Source organism: Orycteropus afer, unplaced genomic scaffold, assembly GCF_000298275.1.
Source record: "Orycteropus afer afer isolate SDZICR_OR568_19922 unplaced genomic scaffold, OryAfe1.0 scaffold00498, whole genome shotgun sequence".
Classification (NCBI taxonomy): Eukaryota; Metazoa; Chordata; class Mammalia; order Tubulidentata; family Orycteropodidae; genus Orycteropus; species Orycteropus afer.
This window is the reverse complement of record NW_006922085.1, coordinates 1,862,750-1,881,494: the sequence shown is the minus strand read 5'-3', so window position 1 is coordinate 1,881,494 and position 18,745 is coordinate 1,862,750. Positions and strand designations below refer to the sequence as shown.

At 53.0% G+C, this 18,745-nt stretch overlaps 2 protein-coding genes across 2 annotated transcripts; one reads left to right on the top strand and one right to left on the bottom strand.

Moving 5' to 3' along the window:
- The first annotated feature begins 4,448 nt into the window (after positions 1-4,448).
- On the top strand, positions 4,449-12,700 carry UBA7 (ubiquitin like modifier activating enzyme 7). The gene is made up of 24 exons (XM_007955355.1): positions 4,449-4,504; positions 4,597-4,765; positions 4,848-4,982; positions 5,089-5,195; positions 5,499-5,589; positions 5,693-5,822; positions 5,983-6,080; positions 6,166-6,312; positions 6,669-6,839; positions 7,036-7,143; positions 7,301-7,381; positions 7,462-7,617; positions 7,695-7,860; positions 7,941-8,146; positions 8,244-8,308; positions 8,397-8,559; positions 8,645-8,719; positions 8,934-9,117; positions 9,555-9,637; positions 9,917-10,009; positions 10,103-10,294; positions 11,860-11,952; positions 12,033-12,133; positions 12,571-12,700. Exons 1-24 carry the CDS (start codon positions 4,449-4,451, stop codon positions 12,698-12,700), a joined length of 3,000 nt encoding a protein of 999 aa, XP_007953546.1.
- A 296-nt stretch (positions 12,701-12,996) lies between these two features.
- Positions 12,997-14,606, bottom strand: INKA1 (inka box actin regulator 1). The gene is made up of 2 exons (XM_007955354.1): positions 14,556-14,606; positions 12,997-13,797 (listed from the first exon to the last, which is right to left on the bottom strand). The coding sequence occupies exons 1-2, from the start codon at positions 14,604-14,606 to the stop codon at positions 12,997-12,999; spliced, it is 852 nt and encodes a 283-aa protein (XP_007953545.1).
- Between the last annotated feature and the right edge of the window lie 4,139 nt (positions 14,607-18,745).

Here is an 18,745-nt window from a genome sequence, read left to right as displayed (position 1 = left end):
AAGTCCACAGCTCAGCCCACCTTCCTCTTTGTTGCTGCTTTGCCTTTTATTCCCCGACCACCAGAGCAGTCCTCCATGCAGTCCCTGGCTAGCAGGGCTGATTTTTAGGTTAATTCTTAGGTCCTACCACCACTCAGCAATATCCAAGCTGTCTGTGCCGTCAGGATTGCTGCCAGACTACAGCTCCGTATGTCTCCTTTTTTGGTATTTTCATCCAAATTCTTCTGCTAGTTGGAGTTTAGTCCACTTCTATATCCTTCCCTTCAAGGGTCAGTGGTCCAGGATTTTCTTCTGTATCTGTGTTAACTGATTCCCCTTTTCTCTGTTGAAGAGGGTCTGTGCAGTCTTTCTGCCTATTCCGCCATCTTACCAGAACTCCCCAAGGTTGTAGATCTTTATAGAAGCAGACTGCACATCTTTCTTCCATGGAGTGGCTGGTGGGTTTGAACGGCTGACCTTTTGTTTAGTAGCCGAATGGTTAACCACTGTGCCACCAGGGCTCCTTTCATACCACTAAGGTGGCTATAATCAAAAAGAGATAATTGTTGTCAAGGCTGTGAAGAAATTGGAATCTTCATATACAGCTGGTGAGAATATAATATGGTGCAGACACTTTGGGAATCAGTTTGGCAGTTCCACAGACAATTAAACATTACCATACAACCCAGCAATTCCACCCAAGAGAAATGAAAACGTATGTCCACACAAAACCTTGTACAGAAATGTTTATAGCAGCATTATTTATAATAAAGAAAGGTATAAAAACCCAAATGTGGTTTTGTGATGAATGGTAAACAAAATGTGTTACATTCATACAATGGAATATTATTTTGCAATAAAAAAGAATGAAGTACTAGTATATACTACAACATGGATGAACCTTGAAAACATTATGCTGAGTGAAAGAAGCCAGCCACAAAAGACCATGTATGATTCCATTTTTATGAAATTTCCAGAATAGGCAAATCTATAGAGACAGAAAGTAGATTAGTATTTGCTTGGAGCTGGGGCAATAGGAGGATAGAAGAGTGATAGGTAAAGGGTACAGGATTTCTTTTTGAGGAGATGAAAATGTTCTAAAAGTAACTGTGGTGATGATTTTACATATCTGTGACTATACTGAAAAACATTGAACTGTATATTTGTTCAATTTTATTTTATTGAAATTTGGGTGAAAGTTTACAGAGCAAATTGTTTTTCTATTCAACAATCTATATACATTCTGTTTTTTGGCATCACATTGTAACAACATTCGTCTCACTTCTTCCCTGTGCCCACCCCTTTTCTTCATCCTTCCTTCCCATCTCCTCTCACCTTCCTAGCTTTATCTCTGGGCAAATGTTATCCTTTTGATCTCATATGCTTGATTGTTCTAATGAGTACATGCCCACTTGGTATAACTGTCCACCTTATAGGCCTGTCTTTCATTTGGCTGACACAGGGCTTAAGTTCAGTTCCTCGCTTGAAGGGTGCCTAAAGGTCATAGTCTCAGGTGTTCCACCAGTCTTCATCAGACCAGTAAGCCTGGGCTTTATGATTTTGAGTTTTGTTCCACATTTCCCGCCACTCTGTCTGGACCTTCTATTTGTGATCTCTTTCAGAGCAGTCAGTAGTGGTAGCAGGGCACCATCTAGTTCTTCTGGTCTCAGGGTTGTGGAGGCTGGGGTTCATGTGGTCCATTAGTCTCTGGCATAGTTGTTTCCTTGTGTCTTTGATTTTCTTCACTCTTACTTTCTCTGGATGGGGAAAGACCAATAGTTGTACCTTAGATGGCCGATAACAAACTTTTTAAGACCCTAGTTGCTATTCACCACAGTAGGATGTAGAAAATTGTCTTTGTAAACTATGTTATGCCAATTGACCTTAGTGTCCCCCAAGACTATGGTCTTGAGCCTCCATGTCCATGAAGTGTACACTTTAAATGGGTGGATTGTATAGTATATAAATTATATCAATAAAACTGTTCTAAAAAAAAAAAAAAAAGATTAACTACTAATACATGCTACAACATGGATGAACCTTGAAAACATTATGTTAAATGAAAGAAGCCAGGCGAAAAAGGCCACATATTCCATTTGTATGTAATAGGCAAATCCATAAAGACAGAAAGTAGATTAGTGGTTGCCAGGGAATAGGTGGAGGGTGGAATGGTGAGTGATTGCTTAATAGATATGGGATTTTCTTTTTTGGGGTGATGAAAATGTCTGGAATGAGATAAGCATGATGGTTGCATAACATTGTAAATTTTTAAAAAGACTAAATTACACACTTTAAAAAGGTTAAAATGGTGAATTTTGTTATGCAAATTTTACCTAAATTTTTTTAAAATGTCATTTACACACATACACACATACAAAAGACCTGTGAGTAATATCAAAACTACTTCCCCACCCTGGTTAAAACAGATCATTAGAACAGATAGGACCCCGGATGGGAATAAATAAGTAAATTTAATTACCCTCAACTATTTCCCCATCCTAGTTAAGACAGATGAGTAAACACAATAAGGTCAGTTCCTTAAGAACTGAATGGAACAAAAAACATTCTTTCCTGCTATTTCCTTAGGCACAGGTGATAAACGCATTAATGTATCTTAGAAAACAACTTGAAAATTGACTCTGGCTCGCAGACATGCACAGTGGGATGGAGAGGAGCAAAGTTACTGAGAACTAACACTCTCCCATCTGCCTAAGCCCCGATCAGCTCATAACAAGAAGCCGGTGTGACTCATCCGGTACACAGGTGCATTAAATTAAAACCCTACTGTCCCTTTAAACCAAGGTGAAGGAAATTTCAGCCAATCATCAACCATCTCATGCCCAAATTCCTGAAATTTTTATGAATATGCATAACCCTCTCTTCTGAAACCTACAAAAACTGTAATTCAATTGTGATTCGGGGAGTCAGATCTGGGCTGGATGAACCCCTGTCTCCTTGCATTGCCGCTTTGCAATAACTCATTTTTTCTCCTCTTAATCACTAGGTGTGTAAACTGTTTTGGCCTGACTGCACACTGGGCATTTGGTCCTATTTCATGATCATTGCTTAGTAAGGGTTAGCTATTGTGGAATGTTTAGGAAGCTGTGGTTCACTCTCCAGAAAACTGGCCCCAGGCAAAAGAACAACTGTGTGGTTGAGAATACACAGGACCTCTCTGTACTGTTTTTGGAACTTCCTGTGAGTCTATTATTTTAAAATTAACAGTTTAAAAGAAAAATAAGAACACAGGTAAACTGTGGCTTCCCACACCTCCCATCACTGAGAGATTAAACACCACTTTGAAGTCTTGGGGCTCATCTCAGGCAAGACACCCAGACTAGCCCACCTAGGGTTGGCATCTGCCCTGATCTGACAGCTGTGAGCAGAGGGTAATCTGATTCCCTGAAGAATGGCTCAGGGCTGGCAAACACTCCCAAAGATGTCAGGCTATACCCTGAGTCTGTGGTTTGGGAATTGAGTGTGAGACGATGTTGTAAGGCCACAGTAAGGAGAAGAGGAGGCACAAAAGTGAGGTTAAAGAGAAGTTTTTATTCTGAGTTTCCGGGTGAGGTTTACGGGTCCCCGAGAGGGGCCCGGGCGAGGTTCACAGTCCCTGAGAGGGGCCCGAGAAGTTGCACTGCCTGGCTGGGGAGGGTAGGGTTTATAGTCTTGTGGAGGACCTAAGTGGAGACACTAAGGATATGGTGGGGTCCAATTAGCTGTTAGCATGGGTCTGTACTTAATTAGCATGAGGGGGCTTCACAAGAGGAAGTTTATCACTGCATAGGACTTTCCAGTCTGGTCGGGTTCTGTCACTTCGGTTGTCTTATTAGGCTGTCTCATCAGGGCCTGACATCTAGAGGAAGTTGCCAACTGAATGTTGGTGGCTTGGGTTTGCTTTGGCCTAACAGATGTAACCCTATACTACCTCTGGGATGGGGCTAGCTCTGCTCTCCAACACCTTTTTGTCTCTGTGGTGGGCAGCCGGTCACTGAGTCTCCAGGACGAAGAGTTCCTACCAGGGCCCTGTGGGCAGGAAGCCCATTCTGACAGAGACAGCTAAGGGAGATTAGAGCCTGAGGTTTGGCTCCTGGGGAGCCACAGGAGACCGCTGGGTCCAGCCCACATAGGGCCTTCCCACAGCCCTGCCCCTTCCCCAAGAGAGCCACCTCCTCTCCAGCCCGAAGGGACCTGGAAACTCTATCCCACCTTGCTTGTGCCCTAGGACTGCCAAGACTCAGGTGAGCCAGAAAGGGTTGCTGGAGATCTGGAGCAGGGCCAGGAGCCAGCTCAGAGTCTAGTTTCACTTTCACTTTTGTTTTCCCTGAAATGAAAGAGGAGCCGTAAAGAGAGCTGCAACTAGTGGTATCCTTCACTTCCTTGGCGTCGGTTCTTGGTTTCTGGTCTTGGCTAGTGCTAGAGACCTTGCCTGTGAGCACTGCAGCCCAGTGTGTGACCCAGGGCTCAGGATGGACGTCCTGGAGACCTCTAAGCTGCTGGATGAGGAACTGTATTCACGACAGCTGTAAGGCCAGAGGTGGGGTGGGGAATGAGGTTGCTTTCTGATCTCTGATTTCCAACTGCCTGCTCTGCCACTCACCCACTCCCCATCCACAGGTATGTACTGGGCTCGGCAGCCATGCAAAGGATTCAGGGAGCCAAGGTCCTGCTGTCAGGCTTGCAGGGTCTGGGGGCTGAGGTGGCCAAGAACCTGGTGCTGATGGGTGTGGGCAGTCTCACTCTGCATGATCCTCACCCCACTTGCTGGTCGGATCTCACTGCCCAGGTGAGGTCCTGTGGGCTCCCAGCCCTGAGTGGGGTCAGGGCCCAAGGATTTCCCTGCTCAGGCTGGACTGGCCTCTCTCTAGTTCTTCCTTTCAGAGCACGACTTGGGGAAGAACAGGGCTGAGGCCTCTCAAGAGCCAATAGCTCAGCTCAATGGAGCTGTCCGGGTCTGTGTCCACATGGGCGCCATCACAGAGGATCTGCTGCTGGACTTCCAGGTTTTCCCCCATCCTTACTCTCCAGGCTGGCCCAGTCACCTCAAGAACCCACCCCAGAGAGGGCTGAGCAGTGGCTATGGCCTGCTGATCATAGGGTCCCACCCAGGTGGTGGTGTTGACTGCCTCGGAACTGGAGGAGCAGTTGAAGGTGGGTAGATTCTGCCACCAGCATGGAATCTGCTTCATGATGGCTAATACGCGAGGTCTTGTGGGGTAAGTGAGACTACCTACCTAGCTTGCCACATCAAAGCCAGCAATGGGTCCCAGAGCTGCCCCCAGCTTCAGGCTTTCTTCAGTGTCCCCTCTCCATCCCCTCCTTATTCTGGTCTCCAGGCTTACTGCTGTTTCCTCTACCCCCACGTCCAGACCTACTCCAGTAATCCTCTCTACTCTAGCTTCCAAGCCTCTTTCAGCATTCCCTTCCCAATTATGGCCTTCGGGGCCTTCCCTAGTATCCCGCATTTTAACCACAGTAGCTGAGCTATTTCAGTGTCACCTCCTGCCACCCCACCCCAGGCAGTTGTTCTGTGACTTTGGTGAGGACTTCACTGTGCAGGACCCCGCAGAGGCAGAACCCCTGGTGGCTGCCATCCAGCACATCTCCCAGGTAGGTGCTGAGGTGTGAGCACTACCTGCTGCCCAGGAAGGGGCTGCTAGTACCTGGCAAAGGTAGGTACATGCACCCCTGAGACAAGCCATCTTCTGTTCAGGGCTCTCCTGGTGTTGTCACTTTGAGAGAAGTTGATATTCACAACTTCCAAGATGGGGACCAGGTGACTTTCTCAGGCATTGAGGGCATGGTTGAGCTTAATGGTTGTACTCAGCCCATCCACATACAGGGTAAGTCAAGTGGACACAGGCTAGTCCTTGGGGATAGGTTTTTTCCCCCTCAATCATCCTTAGTGGAGCAAAGTCAGGGAACACAGATGCAAGACAGGACAGGGCATGGGGAACTACTCAGGGTCTAAGTGTCATTCTGACTACTCTGGATATACCCCAGAAGACAGAACTTTGAAGATTGGGGACACAACAACATTTTCCCGTTATCTTCGTGGTGGCACTATTACTGAAGTCAAGAAACCCAAGACTGTGCACCATGTGAGTGCAAGTGCATCTCAGGTGGGGGAGCCTGGGCACCTCACAGGGCCCACAGAACCCTGACTCAGCTGAGTGCCCCCTACAGGAATCCCTGACTACAGCCCTGCTCCATCCCCGTATGGTGGCCCAGAGTCCGCAGGAAGTCCACCGTGCCCACTGCCTGCACCAGGCCTTCCGTGCACTGCACCAGTTCCAGGCTCACACTGGCCACCTGCCCAAACCGTGGCATCCTGTGAGTGGCCCAGTTACCTACCACTGCCATCACCCCTGCGTCTGTCTTTCTGGGGTCTCTTCTACCAGGAGGTGACAATGACCATATCACAGATCCAAGTCTGAATCTCAGAGGAAGTTTTATTACCTGTAAAAAGTTGATGATAAACACTGTGTTGAGGCCAGGGCCTGGTCCACAGAAAGCACTGGGCACACAGCACTTCAGACCCTCAGTGTGTGTGCCTCAACAGGGCCAGGCCCTCCCACTCAGGCTTCTGCTTCCTCTTTTGTGGAACAGGGTGAATGACTGCCCAAAGGATTTGAGAGGGGGTGGAGCTCAGGGTAAGGCTTCTGTGCCCATGGTGTCTCACCCTGCAGGGTGATGCAGAGGCTGTAGTGCGCCTGGCCCGGTGCCTGGAACCATTGCAGGGAACACAGGAAGAGCCGCTAGATGAAGCTCTGGTGCGGACAGTTGCCCTGTGTAGTGCCGGTGACCTGAGCCCCATGGCAGCCATTCTGGGTGCGTTAACTGCCCAGGAGGTGCTGAAGGTGAGCTTGGGCACCAGCAGGGTGGCACTGGGAAGGGTATGGTCAATGTGGGTGCCAAACTGTTCAGCAACACCAGAGGGCGCCAAACACCAGCTAGCGACCCTGGGAGGCTTAACTTTAACTTGCATGCAGCCTCCAGCAGGTATCTGAGGAGGTGAGGAAGTGGTGTTCCTTCAGCTGAAGTGTCAATCTGCAGGCAATCTCTGGGAAGTTCACACCCCTGGACCAGTGGCTGTATTTTGATGCCCTTGATTGCCTTCCAGAAGATGCAGAATCCCTTCTCAGTCCCAAGGATTGTGCTCCAGTAAGAACCTTGGGCGGAAGTGCAAGCCCTGTCCAAAGCTATGACTGGGGCGGAGATAGGAGGAATGGGCCTGAGGTTCTGGCCCAGAAAGTTCAGTGTAAGAGGGAGATGCAACACAGGCCAGTGGCCATCACTGACCCCTGTCTGTGCCCCCCAGAGAAGCTGCCGCTATGCTGGGCAAATTGCAGTATTTGGGGCTAGTTTTCAGGAGAAGCTGAGCCGCCAGCACTACCTCCTGGTGAGCTGTGGGGTGAGGTTGGGAGTGTCTGTGGGAGGGCTAGTCCAGGCCCGAAGGGCTAAGTCCTCTCTTACTGACAGGTGGGCGCTGGTGCGATTGGCTGTGAGCTGCTCAAAGGCTTTGCCCTAATGGGCCTGGGGGCCAACGGCAGCGGAAGCATTACCATCGCTGACATGGATCACATAGAACGCTCCAACCTCAGCCGTCAGTTCCTCTTCAGGCCCCTGGACATTGGTGTAAGTGCCAGTCCCTCCCCACACTTGTGTTCTGACTGCCCCACAAGGCCCCCGTAAATGCCCTCCTGCCTTCTCAGAGTTCCAAGGCAAAAGTGGCTGCAGAGGCTGCCAGTCGCCTGAACCGAGGCTTGCAGATAACCCCACTCACCCACCCAGTGGACCGTACCACAGAGCACATCTTTGGGGACAGCTTCTTCTCCCGCGTGGATGGTGTGGCTGCAGCCCTAGACAGTTTCCAGGCCAGTGAGTCATCAACCTTAGAACTCAGCCCATTGCCCAAGGCTGTGACAGCCCCTCCTCTGACCCTCTGACCCCCTTGCCAGGACGCTATGTGGCTGCTCGCTGCACCCACTATCTGAAGCCACTGCTGGAGGCAGGTACACTGGGCACCTGGGGCAGTGCCGCAGTGTTCGTGCCACATGTGACTGAGGTCTACAAAGCCCCCACCTCAGCTGCAGCTTCTGAGGGTGCCACCAACCCTGTCTGTACTGTGCGGTTCTTCCCCAGCACAGTTGAACACACTCTGGAGGTAGGAAGCACCCAGAGACCCCTCACTCCATCCTCCCTAGCCCTCGGCTATAAACCTGTTCCCCGCCTGACACCTCATTGCTCCCTCTCCTCCACAGTGGGCCCGAAATGAGTTTGAGGGGCTCTTCCGACTGTCTGCCGAGACCATCAATCGCCATCTACAGTAAGGCCACAACTGAAGTGAATGGGAGTCCAGGACCCCTAGGACCAGAGTCTGCAGTATTCAGCCTCAAACTTCCCCCTCTCCACAGGCCATCCACTTCCCTGGCAGACATAGATGGATCACAGGTACTGGATGTCCTGAGGGTACATCCACAGACCTGGCAAGACTGCGTGGTGTGGGCACGTGGCCAATGGCAACTATGCTTCCATGACAGCATCATGCAGCTCTTGAAGTGCTTCCCACCTGAAAAGGTGGGTAGCTGGCAGTTGATGTGCTGAAGGGTCAGGGGGACCAGGAAGGGGGCCAGCCTGAGGCCAACAGCCTCTGTTTCCCTAGGTGCTTGAGGATGGTACTCCCTTCTGGTCAGGTCCCAAACGGTGTCCGCAGCCCCTGGAGTTTGATGCCAACCAAGTGAGTGGGGTCCCCTGGGGAGCCCTGAGATGGGTACCTCCACATTCTGCAGAGATGCACATGTGCCAAGAGAGAGATGTTTGTGGGCATGTGCTGTCCACATGGGAAGCAGAGGCAGGCACTCAAACAAATGGGCACAAATGGGCAGTGCTCCCCTCTTCCATGTTCCCATACATGTTCACTCGAGCCCACCCATCTCTGGCTGTCACTGCAGGACATGCACCTCTTTTACGTGCTGGCAGCTGCCAACCTATATGCCCAGATGCACCAGCTGCCTGGCTCAAAGGATCAGGCCTCACTCAGGGAGCTGCTGAAGGTGTTGCCAGTGCCCAGTCCCCAGCGCCTGGTCCCAATTGTCACCAGTGACTTGGCTTCCACCAAGGCTTCCACCAAGTTTGGTGAGGCTCCTTGCCCTGCCCCTTATGCTGCCATCCGTTGCAGAGGAAGATGGGCCCTAGGGGGCCTGCAGCCAACTCATTGCCTCTCAAGGCCTGACTCTGCTTCTGTCTAGACTTGGGCCCATTCTCTGGCCCCACTACAGGCCCTCTCCTTACTATACCCTTAGCATCTTCAGCTCTCTTGGCAGATTTGCAGCAAATAAAAATCAACCCATTGGCCTCTAGGGATCCCCAAGCTGTGGCCTGCCAGTGAGCACAGAGTCACAGGCACGTACATGGGTGAGGGTTGGGGCTGCTAGAGATTGTAGCATCCATCAAGGGGGCTCTTTAGAAGTGGTGAGTGATAGGCTTAATGGAGAACAAGAATATGTGCCGTGCTACAGAGCCAAGTGCTGGTGAAGGGGGCTGACTGCTCCAATACCTCCTTCTTCTGGTAGGCCCTGAGCAATTGAAAGAATTGCACAAAGTCCTAGAAGTCCGCCGCATGGACCCTCCCCTGCAGCCCCTGCTATTTGAGAAGGTGGGAACCCAAGTAGGGGTGAGGGGCTGGCCTGGGGAAGTTACAGGGGGAAGTCAGGAGCTAAGACAGTGGCTTTGGAGCCCTTCAGCTTGAGTTGTCCTCCCAGCAGGGCCCTGGAAGCGGCTCACCTTTCTTGAACCTCACCCTCCTTATTTGTTAAGGGAGAGATGGCACACCCACCCCGTAGAATTGTGTGAAATCTTATGCAGTGGCACATGGTTGGCTCTGATGAGGGCAGCTTTTGCAATGTGAACATTGCTTGTTACTTGGGTCTCACAGGACAATGACAGCAACTTCCATGTGGACTTTGTGGCAGCAGCGGCTAACCTACGAGCTCAGAACTATGGGATCCCACCAGCCAACCGTGCCCAGGTAAGCCCCTAAGTGGGGCTTAGGCCTAGAGGATGGAGGTCAAAACTCTAGCTCCACACATTGAGCCTGAACTGAATCTCCTGTTCTTGGCAGAGCAAGCGGATTGTGGGGCATATTATCCCAGCCATTGCCACCACCACAGCAGCTGTGGCAGGCCTGCTGGGCCTGGAGCTGTATAAGGTGGTGGGAGGGCCGAGGCCCCTTGGTGCCTTTCGCCACAGCTATCTACACCTGGCTGGAAACCGCCTCAGCCGCTGGATACCTCCTGCCCCAGCCAACCAGACGGTGAGCCCTTGTTTCCCCCACTCCTCCAGGCCTGAGTTTTCCTTGTCCCTACCCAGTTAAATAGGCCCTGCTCTGGCTGCTGGCCCTCATCTGGGCCCAGACTGTGGGGGAGTCCTTAAGACTCCCTCCAGCCCCTTTCCTACTGCACAGCCAGGCTGGGACCTGTCAGACACAGGAAGCAGCCATCAGCCACCCCCCCGCCCCCCACCTCCTGCAGCACGGGGTCTGGGGGAGATGCAGCTTTAACTCATTAATGGAGCCAGACATCCCCCTGCAGCCCCCCTTCTTCTCAAGAGTGCCCCTGAGGGGAAAGGGGTGGGAGGGAGGACTAGAGCCCCAGCCCCAAACAGAGCCTAGCTAGCTTCTTCTTGCATGGTGTGGAGGCCCTGGCCGCTTCTCCAAGTCTTGTGAGTGGGGGCTGCAGCCCTAAGGAGATGTGCATGTTCATGTCACAGGTGTGAGTGCACTGGGGTCTGGGCATCCCTAGTCCTGCCTGGGTACCTGGATATGGAGGGAGCAGGCTTGCACATCTGTGTGCCAGATGGGAGTGCAGGATTTTTCCTCAATGTGTGCATGCATGGATGTGCATGTGGGTACACATGTGGATGTTCCTTATGTGCGTGTATATTCCTTTAAGTGAAGGGCTGTGAATGCTGGATGCCCAGGCTCTGCGGTAGTTGGCATTTCCTTGGACTACAGGAGAGTCAGTGTAGAGGATTGCCTCACAAGAGGAGAGGGCAGAGGTCATGGACAGGCACTGGGCTTTTGCTGAGCAGCTCTGGGGTCCCTCCAGGAATAGTGCACAGAGCCCTTTTGTGAGGAGCCAGCCTCTAGCCAGCACACAGGATGCCTTTGTCTATGGTGGAGGGGGAGGGTAGGAGGCCCCCATCTCGCCTCCAGCCTTATTTCAGCTTAACCCCAGTGTGGTTCTGGGGGAGCTGGCAGGGCCTCCTATCTTGATCCATGGCTACCTACCACCAGCCACCAGAACCCCAAAACCTTTGGAATAGGAAGGAAAGAGAGGCTAGAAAGCAAAGGTCCCTATGGACTGTCTCTAATGGGGTCTCCAGGACACTGGAGCCCCAGATGTCATTGTGCCCCTCACCCATGTGTACTAGAGGGTGCTAGCAAGCCATAAGGAGCCCAAGCCAGGAGCAGGAGCAGCTCAAGACCATGATGGGGCAGGATGGGGGGACAAGATGTGCTCCCTGGCTACAAGCAGCCTTATCAGAGACTACAACAACCCTGCCCCCACTTCCTCAGGAAGCATCCCCCCCCAACACACACACACACACACACACACAAAGACTGGACTATGTGATGGATCGTTTGCTTCCCTTTGCGGCCCCACAGCCCTGTTTCCTGTGCTGGCCTCAGCACAGGCAGGGAGGGGGCTGAGACTCTGGGCCCAGAGCCCACCATCCACCCCCACCCCTGGCTGCTGCTTCCTGCCTCCCAACCAGTCGAGCTCCTCCCCTAGGAAAGGGGCCTTTAGTTGCTAGTAACTGGGGTGGGGAGGTGAGGGTGTATGTGAGAGGTCTCTCACTCCTTCCAACCCTTCCCAGTTCTGTCACCTGACATGGACCTGCTGGGAGCGCCTGAAAGTGCCTGCTGGGCACCCTGAGAGGACTCTGGAGTCACTGCTGGCCCATCTCCAGGTGTGCCCCATCCCTACCTGCCCTCAGACCCAGCCAGACATGGCCTGGACCAGCTGGCACTTGACTTCTCTCTCCTCTAGGAGCGACATGAGCTGCGGGTGAGGATGTTACTGTATGGCCCAGCTGTGCTCTACTCAGTAGGATGGCCCCCTGACAGACAGGCCCAGCACCTGGCCCTCAAGTGAGTCCATGCCTGGCTTCACCCAGACACTGAACCATCCCTGGAGGTTGGGGGTGGGGGATACAAGGCCTCTCCTCCTCCCACCCCCATTCTGGGCCCCTCACACCTTCTTGAAACTCTTTTGCCAAATGGAGCCAGCAAATGGGCTGGGGGTGGGGCAAAGAGCCGCCTGCTTGGCCAGCCCCACCAGCGCCCCCACACCATGCACATCCCCCCTTTCACAGCCCACTCCCAAGGGACCTGCGGCTTCCTGCCTCCTGCCCACCCCACCAGCCACTCCTAAAATAGTTTCAGATGTTTCCTGTCTTGAGCTGCTCCTGGCTCCTGGCTTGGGCTCCTGTTGGCCCGCCAGCACCCTCTAGTCCATGCCAGGTCACTTGCTCTCTGCCTGCCATTGTTCACTTCCCCACTCCCCTTGACCTGGCTCCTCCCACCAGGGTGACGGAGCTGGTGCAGCGGGTGACAGGCCAGGTGCCTGAGCCTGGGAGGCAGGTGCTGGTGCTGGAGCTGAGCTGTGAGGGTGAGGAGGAGGATACTGCTTTCCCGCCCCTACACTATGAGCTGTGACAAGGCAGCAGCCCCAACACCTGGTTCTTTTGAGTCTACACCTGCATCTTGAGCCCACAGCAGGCATTCAATAAATGCTTACTAAAAGCATAAATTGAGAGAATGGATGATAGAACGCATGGAGCATGACATGGGTATGACAGGGACCCCCACCAGGAGGGAAAAAGTTCTTTAGATTTTCTCAACTGGGCTGTGCCTCATGGGCTGAGGCTGCTTCTTAAAGCCTCAGGGGTATGGAGCCAGGACTCTCCAGAGAAAGACCTTTATTGTCCCCAGGCTGGGGGGGTGGTATGGGGTCAGAGGTAGCTGATGACATCATTGCAGATGATGGGCTGGCGGCTGCGGCAGCTCATGAGGGCAGCAAAGCGTGAGACGTCCGCAGGCAGCTCGGGTTCAGGGCGAGGTGGGCATGACAGCCGCTTTCCTGCCATGGCTGCCCGCCGTGCCCCAGCCAGCCGGCGCCGCAGCTGCTCGGAGAGGCCAAGCAGGAACTGTGGGGGCCGAGTGCGAGCACGGGGTCCACTCCCACCATCTCCCTCACTGGGTGCCTCCGGCAGCTCCATCCAATTGTGCACCAGGTCGGCAAAGCAGTTGTCCCCCAGCACTAGTGGCTGGCGACTCCGACCCCTGCTCAGCAAGGCTGCTGTCCAGTCTTCTGTGTCTAGTCCCTGCCAGTGCTCCAGGCATGCATCCGGAGTGGATTTAGGTCGTGGTCGGTGGGCAGGTGGTGCACTGGCCAGAGAGACCCTGCTAGGCAGGGGGAGGCCATCAGCTGAGAGGCGCTGGCTATGGGGGGGCCGTGCTGGGGGTGCTGGGCGCTGGAGTATGGGCAGCTCTTCCTCTCGCCATGTGCTCCCTGACACCTCTGAGAAGCCAGAGTCCCAGTCCAGGGTGTGCTCCCTGGGGCCCCGCAAGCCTGCACCCCTGTCCCCCATCATCATGACTTCCTCCTCATCCTCTTCCACACAGCATGCTGAGTCCTCTTCCGAGGCATCTGAGGCCCTGAGCTGGTGGCTGGGCCGCACACATGGGCCAGGCTTAGGGGGTGGCCGCAGGGACCCAGGCATCTGGGGTGAGCCTGTGTCCCGGCCACACAGCTGCAGAGGAAGAGAGGGCATAAGTTGGAGCAGCAGCACTTACCACCCCTGCCTGCCTGCCTGCCTGCCTGGCCAAGCTAGCCCTGAGAACAGACAGCCAAGGAGGGCTAGGGAGGTCTGCCGGCCTGGGTGGCAGGGCTTCTGGGGGGCACAGGGCTGGTGTTGGGGTGCTGGCATACGAAGTCGTGTGGCTCCCATCTGCCGACCTGGTGGCGGTCCGGCAGGCTACAGCACGCAGGGCTGGGCAAGTCAGCACCCGTCACTAAGGAAGACGGGCAGGGGTGCAGGCCTGCACAGGGAAGTAGGGCCTGCCCATGGCTGGGGGGGCATCCGGTACCTCTTGGGGGATTCAACTCTCCCAAGACTGCAGCTTCTCCCAGAGAATACAGTGTTTGCCGGGTGAGGAGTGGAAGAAGGAGGGACAGGCCAGCTTGAGTGAGGAAGAGTCCATAATAGTGCTAGCGCCTTTTCAGTCCTTTGCTGTCTCCTGCCCGGCCGCAAAAGAAGTTTCTCCTCCAGCACAACTACCCACACCCCCGCCAGGAGCACGGCCAGGTGGGTGGCTGTTACCTGATGCCCAGCGCTGCTCCTAACCGTCTGAAACCCGACGCGGGCCATCTGGGCCATCTGCGCCGTCCCGCCCCCATCCCTCCTCGGATGGGCACCCGGGACAACTCACACCCGTCCGTGTTCGGGACAGGCGGCAGCTGAGCACCCCACACCCGTCCCCACGAACCATACTCGTGCCCAAACCTCACCAGTTCCCAGCGGAGCTGGCCCAGGAAGCTGTCAAGTCGAGCGCTGTGCATACCGGTGTCTGAGCCCCCGCCAGGCCTGCCCGTTCCTCCTCGAACCGCCGCAGGAGCGGCGCGGAGACCGCCCGGAGGGCCGGCCAGCGGTGGGGCCTTCGCCCTCCGCCTTGATCTGCGGCTCCTCGCTCTCCGTAGCTCCAGCCGCCGCCCCAACATCTGGCAATAGCGCCCCGCCCCCAGCGCCGTAGCTAATGGGGGCGGAACGGAACTGAAGCGACCCCGCCCCTCAGTCTCGGCGGGGGCGGTGACCTGGGAGCCTCTATTCAACCCCTCCGCCCCGGCCCTGCTCTGGGTCAGGGGATAGGCGGGGCTGAAGTTGAAAGCTGGGTGGGGTCCAACTCGGGACCTCCCGCCAAGCTCTGAGTGGTTGAACAAACCCGGGATTCGCTGCGTGACCCAGGGCAAGTCGCTTCTCAGAGGCTGCCTCAGTTTTCCCATCTGGCCCAGGGTAGAATAGTGGTCCCTCCTTTGGAAGCCGGGTGAGCGCAGATCCCCCGGAGGCGCCCACGTGCCAGCCCGGCAGGGCAGTGAGTGTAGCATCCCGGGTCGTCGGGTCCAGCCATGCTGTGGCCTGCTTGGGGCCAGATCTGCTAGACCCGCTTCGTTGGACCTCGACAGTCGCTAGAAGTGATGGGAGGGCGACCCAGCTCCTTGGGGATTCAGGGAAGGGGCAACAGGGAACTTTGTGTCAGCGCGGGGGAAGGTCCTCAGGCCGCGACAAGCCTTGACCGCCCCGCTGCACTTCTGGGCTGAGCTAAGCGGGGTCGCCCCCTGGTGGGGAGCGCTCTGTCAGCCGCTGGTTCAGCAGCTGCACTGGTCCACCCCATCCCCAATGGGCCAGCCCTTCTGCCTGACACCACGGACAGACTGACAGTCAGTGCAGGGCGTGGAGGGTGAGGAGTGAGGGAAAAGGTTGTTATTCATCTGCCAGGATGGTCTGGGTCGGGACCTTTGAGGCTGCTCTGTGATTGGAGAATAGGCCCACAGGTACAGTCTACCTGGAGACAGAATAGATGTATCAGCAGTCAGGAAAATACTGGGGAATGTATTGGGTGTTGGACTAGCTTGGGGAGGAAGCTCTCAGAGGAGGTGGTATTCAGGATGGGATCTGGTGAGCTATCATGGGGCAAAGCCAAAGAGGGGCATTCTAGGTGGAGGGACAAGCTAATGCAAAGACCCTGAGGCAGGAACAGAGGTGAGCAGGACAGAACTCAGATCTCTGTGATTGGTTGGAGGGGAGGCAGTGGGCAGGGAGTGAAGGGTTAGCAAAACCAGACTTCCTGACACCTTAGAGAGGAATGAAAGTTTTATTTTGGTTGTGATGGGTAGCACTATGGTTCTTTGAACATGGAATGACCTGGCCTTGACTCCTGTTTAAACAAGTCTGGCTGTTTCAGGAGAACAAACTGTAATCAGAGTGGAAGCTCCTGCCCTCATCCAGGCAAAGGAAGGAATTGGCCTGAACCTCCAAAAAAAAACCAACTCACTGCTGTCGAATCAATCCCAACTCATAGTAACCCCTCCTTGGGTTTCCGAGGAAGTATCTCTATGGAAGTAGATTGCCCAATCTTCCTTCCGAGGAGTGGTTGGTGGGTTTGAACCACAAACTTGGTTAGCAGTCAAATGCCTTAGGCACTACGCCACCAGAGTTCCTGGACTGGATCTGGGAGGAACAAATACACAGAAGGGGTCAGTGTGGCATATGCTTTGTACCACTTAAGTACAGTCAAGCCTTGCTGATTGCATGGATGTGGATAGGAAAAGAAAGGCATCAAACATGACTCCTAGATTTCTGGCCTGAATGACTGGTCCAATAGAGTTGCCAAAGAGAAAGACTGGGAAAGACTGGAGAAGAATGAGTTTGGCGAGGAAAATTAAATCATCGTTTGTGGCTTTGAGATGCCTGTTAAACATCCAAGAAGGAATGCAGGGTCAGCTGTTGGGTGTGTGTCTCTGGAGTTTGGGAGAGAGGCCAGAACCCTATATGGAACCTTGGGTCTGGGAGATAAAGTGTTGTTGTTGTTGTTATGTGCCGTCGAGTCAAACCCGACTCATAGCGACCCCTTCTTGGGTTTCCGAGGCAGTATCACTATGGAAGTAGGATTGCCCAACCTTCCTTCCAAGGAGTGGCTGGTGGGTTTGAACCGCCAGCCGTCTGGTTAGCAGGCAAGTGTCTTAGCCACTATGCTACCAGAGCTCCCGGGAGATAAAGTAAGTGAATGTTATTTAAAACCATGCACCTATATGAGATGGGATTTGATGAGTGTAGACAGAGGAGGGCCACAGTCAGGACTGAGTCCTGGAACACTCCACTGTTAGGAGGTGGGGGAGATGAAGCAGACCCAGAAAAGGAACTAGGCAGGAGTGGCCAGGGAGGTGAGAGGAAACCAGAGAGAGTGTGAGATTTGGAAGCCAGGGGGAACAACTATCAAACAATCCTGAGGAGCCATCAAACAATCCCAAGGAAGTGAGAACAATCCACTGATTTCAGTAGCATGCAGATCACAGGGGACCCTGACCAAGGAAGTTTTGTGGGAAGAGGGGCAAACCTGACTGGAGTGGGTAGAGGAGAGAGTGAGATGTGAGGAACTGGAAAGTGCAAATGTAGTCATTTTAAAAATAAATAAATAAAGTGACCCACTGCCATTGAGTCAATTCCAACTCATAGGGACCCTATAGGACAGAGTAGAACTGCCCCATAGGTTTCCAAGGTGTAGTGCATGAGTTATTTGGTATGACTCTTCTAACCATGCTCTTTGTGGTGCTCACCGGACAACTGGATGGAACTGTGCAAATGTGAGGTGCTTGTGGCCTACCAAGAGGACTGGATAGCTTGTTAGTAATGTAAATAAGGTTCATGGCACCATGGGGATGGGGCCATGGACATAAGATGTGTGGAACCCTAATATTGATATTGGTCAGTTTTGTCATTCTGCTAGGCTTAAAAAGAGCTGTCATAGAGGCAGAAGGGAAGATCTCACTACCATCAAGAAGGAAAAGCCAGGAGTGGAACACATCTTTGGACCCAAAATCACTGTGCTGAGATGACACAGTGCTGATGATGAGCAGAGAGATGGCAGAGAGACGGTGGCAGCAGAACCAAGAGACCAGCACGAGATGGAGTGGCGGGCTTGCTAGCCCACTGAACAAGAAAGCTGAGTGCCCTTGGGCAGAAGTCTTGCTGGTGGAGTGGGATGCACCTAGCTGTGCCTATTGGCAGAACTAAAAGAGCTTTGTAGCACTTGCCTGAGCATGGCAGAGGCCAAGCCAAGAAGCCAAGGGCCAGAGTGAGGTGTTCCTGAGGACACAGCAGTGGGGAGACTGTCCTCATTGAAGAATTGTATCCTGAGTGTGTTCCTGAACCTGAATTATAACCTGTTACTTCCCTAATAAACTCCATAACCTTGAGTATTGTGTGTGGCCATAGTGACAAATTATAGAACCCAACAGAGAGCTAGAGAGTAGCATGGAACAGAGGATTGGTGTAGAATTGGTAAAAAGGTTGGAGGGTGACAGCATGTCTGATTTTTGCCTTACATGAATCAGCTATGAGTTGTTGCTGTTGATCTTTCTCACTGCCCCGCATGAAGTTCAAGGTCAGAAGAGGATGCTGTCCCCATTGTGCCTCTTTTTGTACTAGGCTGTAAATCTTTACGGAAGCATGCTGCTTCATCTTTCTCCCATAGAGTGTCTGGTGGGTTTGAACTACCAACTTTTTTTTAGCTGCCCAATGCTTTAGTCATAGCGCCACTAGAACTCCTAATAAATTGACATGTAACATAAATACATTGGAAGGAAGGTTGGGCAATATACTTCTGTAGTGATACTGCCTCGGAAACCCAAGGAGGGGTCACTGTGAGTTGGGTCCGACTCAACGGCACATAACCACCACCACAACAACGTAAACACAATAAATGGACAAATCTCTAAGATACAATAATTAAGCTCTACACTGGTAACTGAAAGGTCAGCAATTCAAACCCACCAAGCAGCACTGTGAGAGAAAGATGAAGCAATCTGCTTCCATAGAGATTATAGCCTTGGATACTATGCAATGCTAAAGAATAATGTAGAATCTGCAAAACACCGCATAACATGGATGAACTTGGAGGACATTATGCTGAGTGAAATAAGTC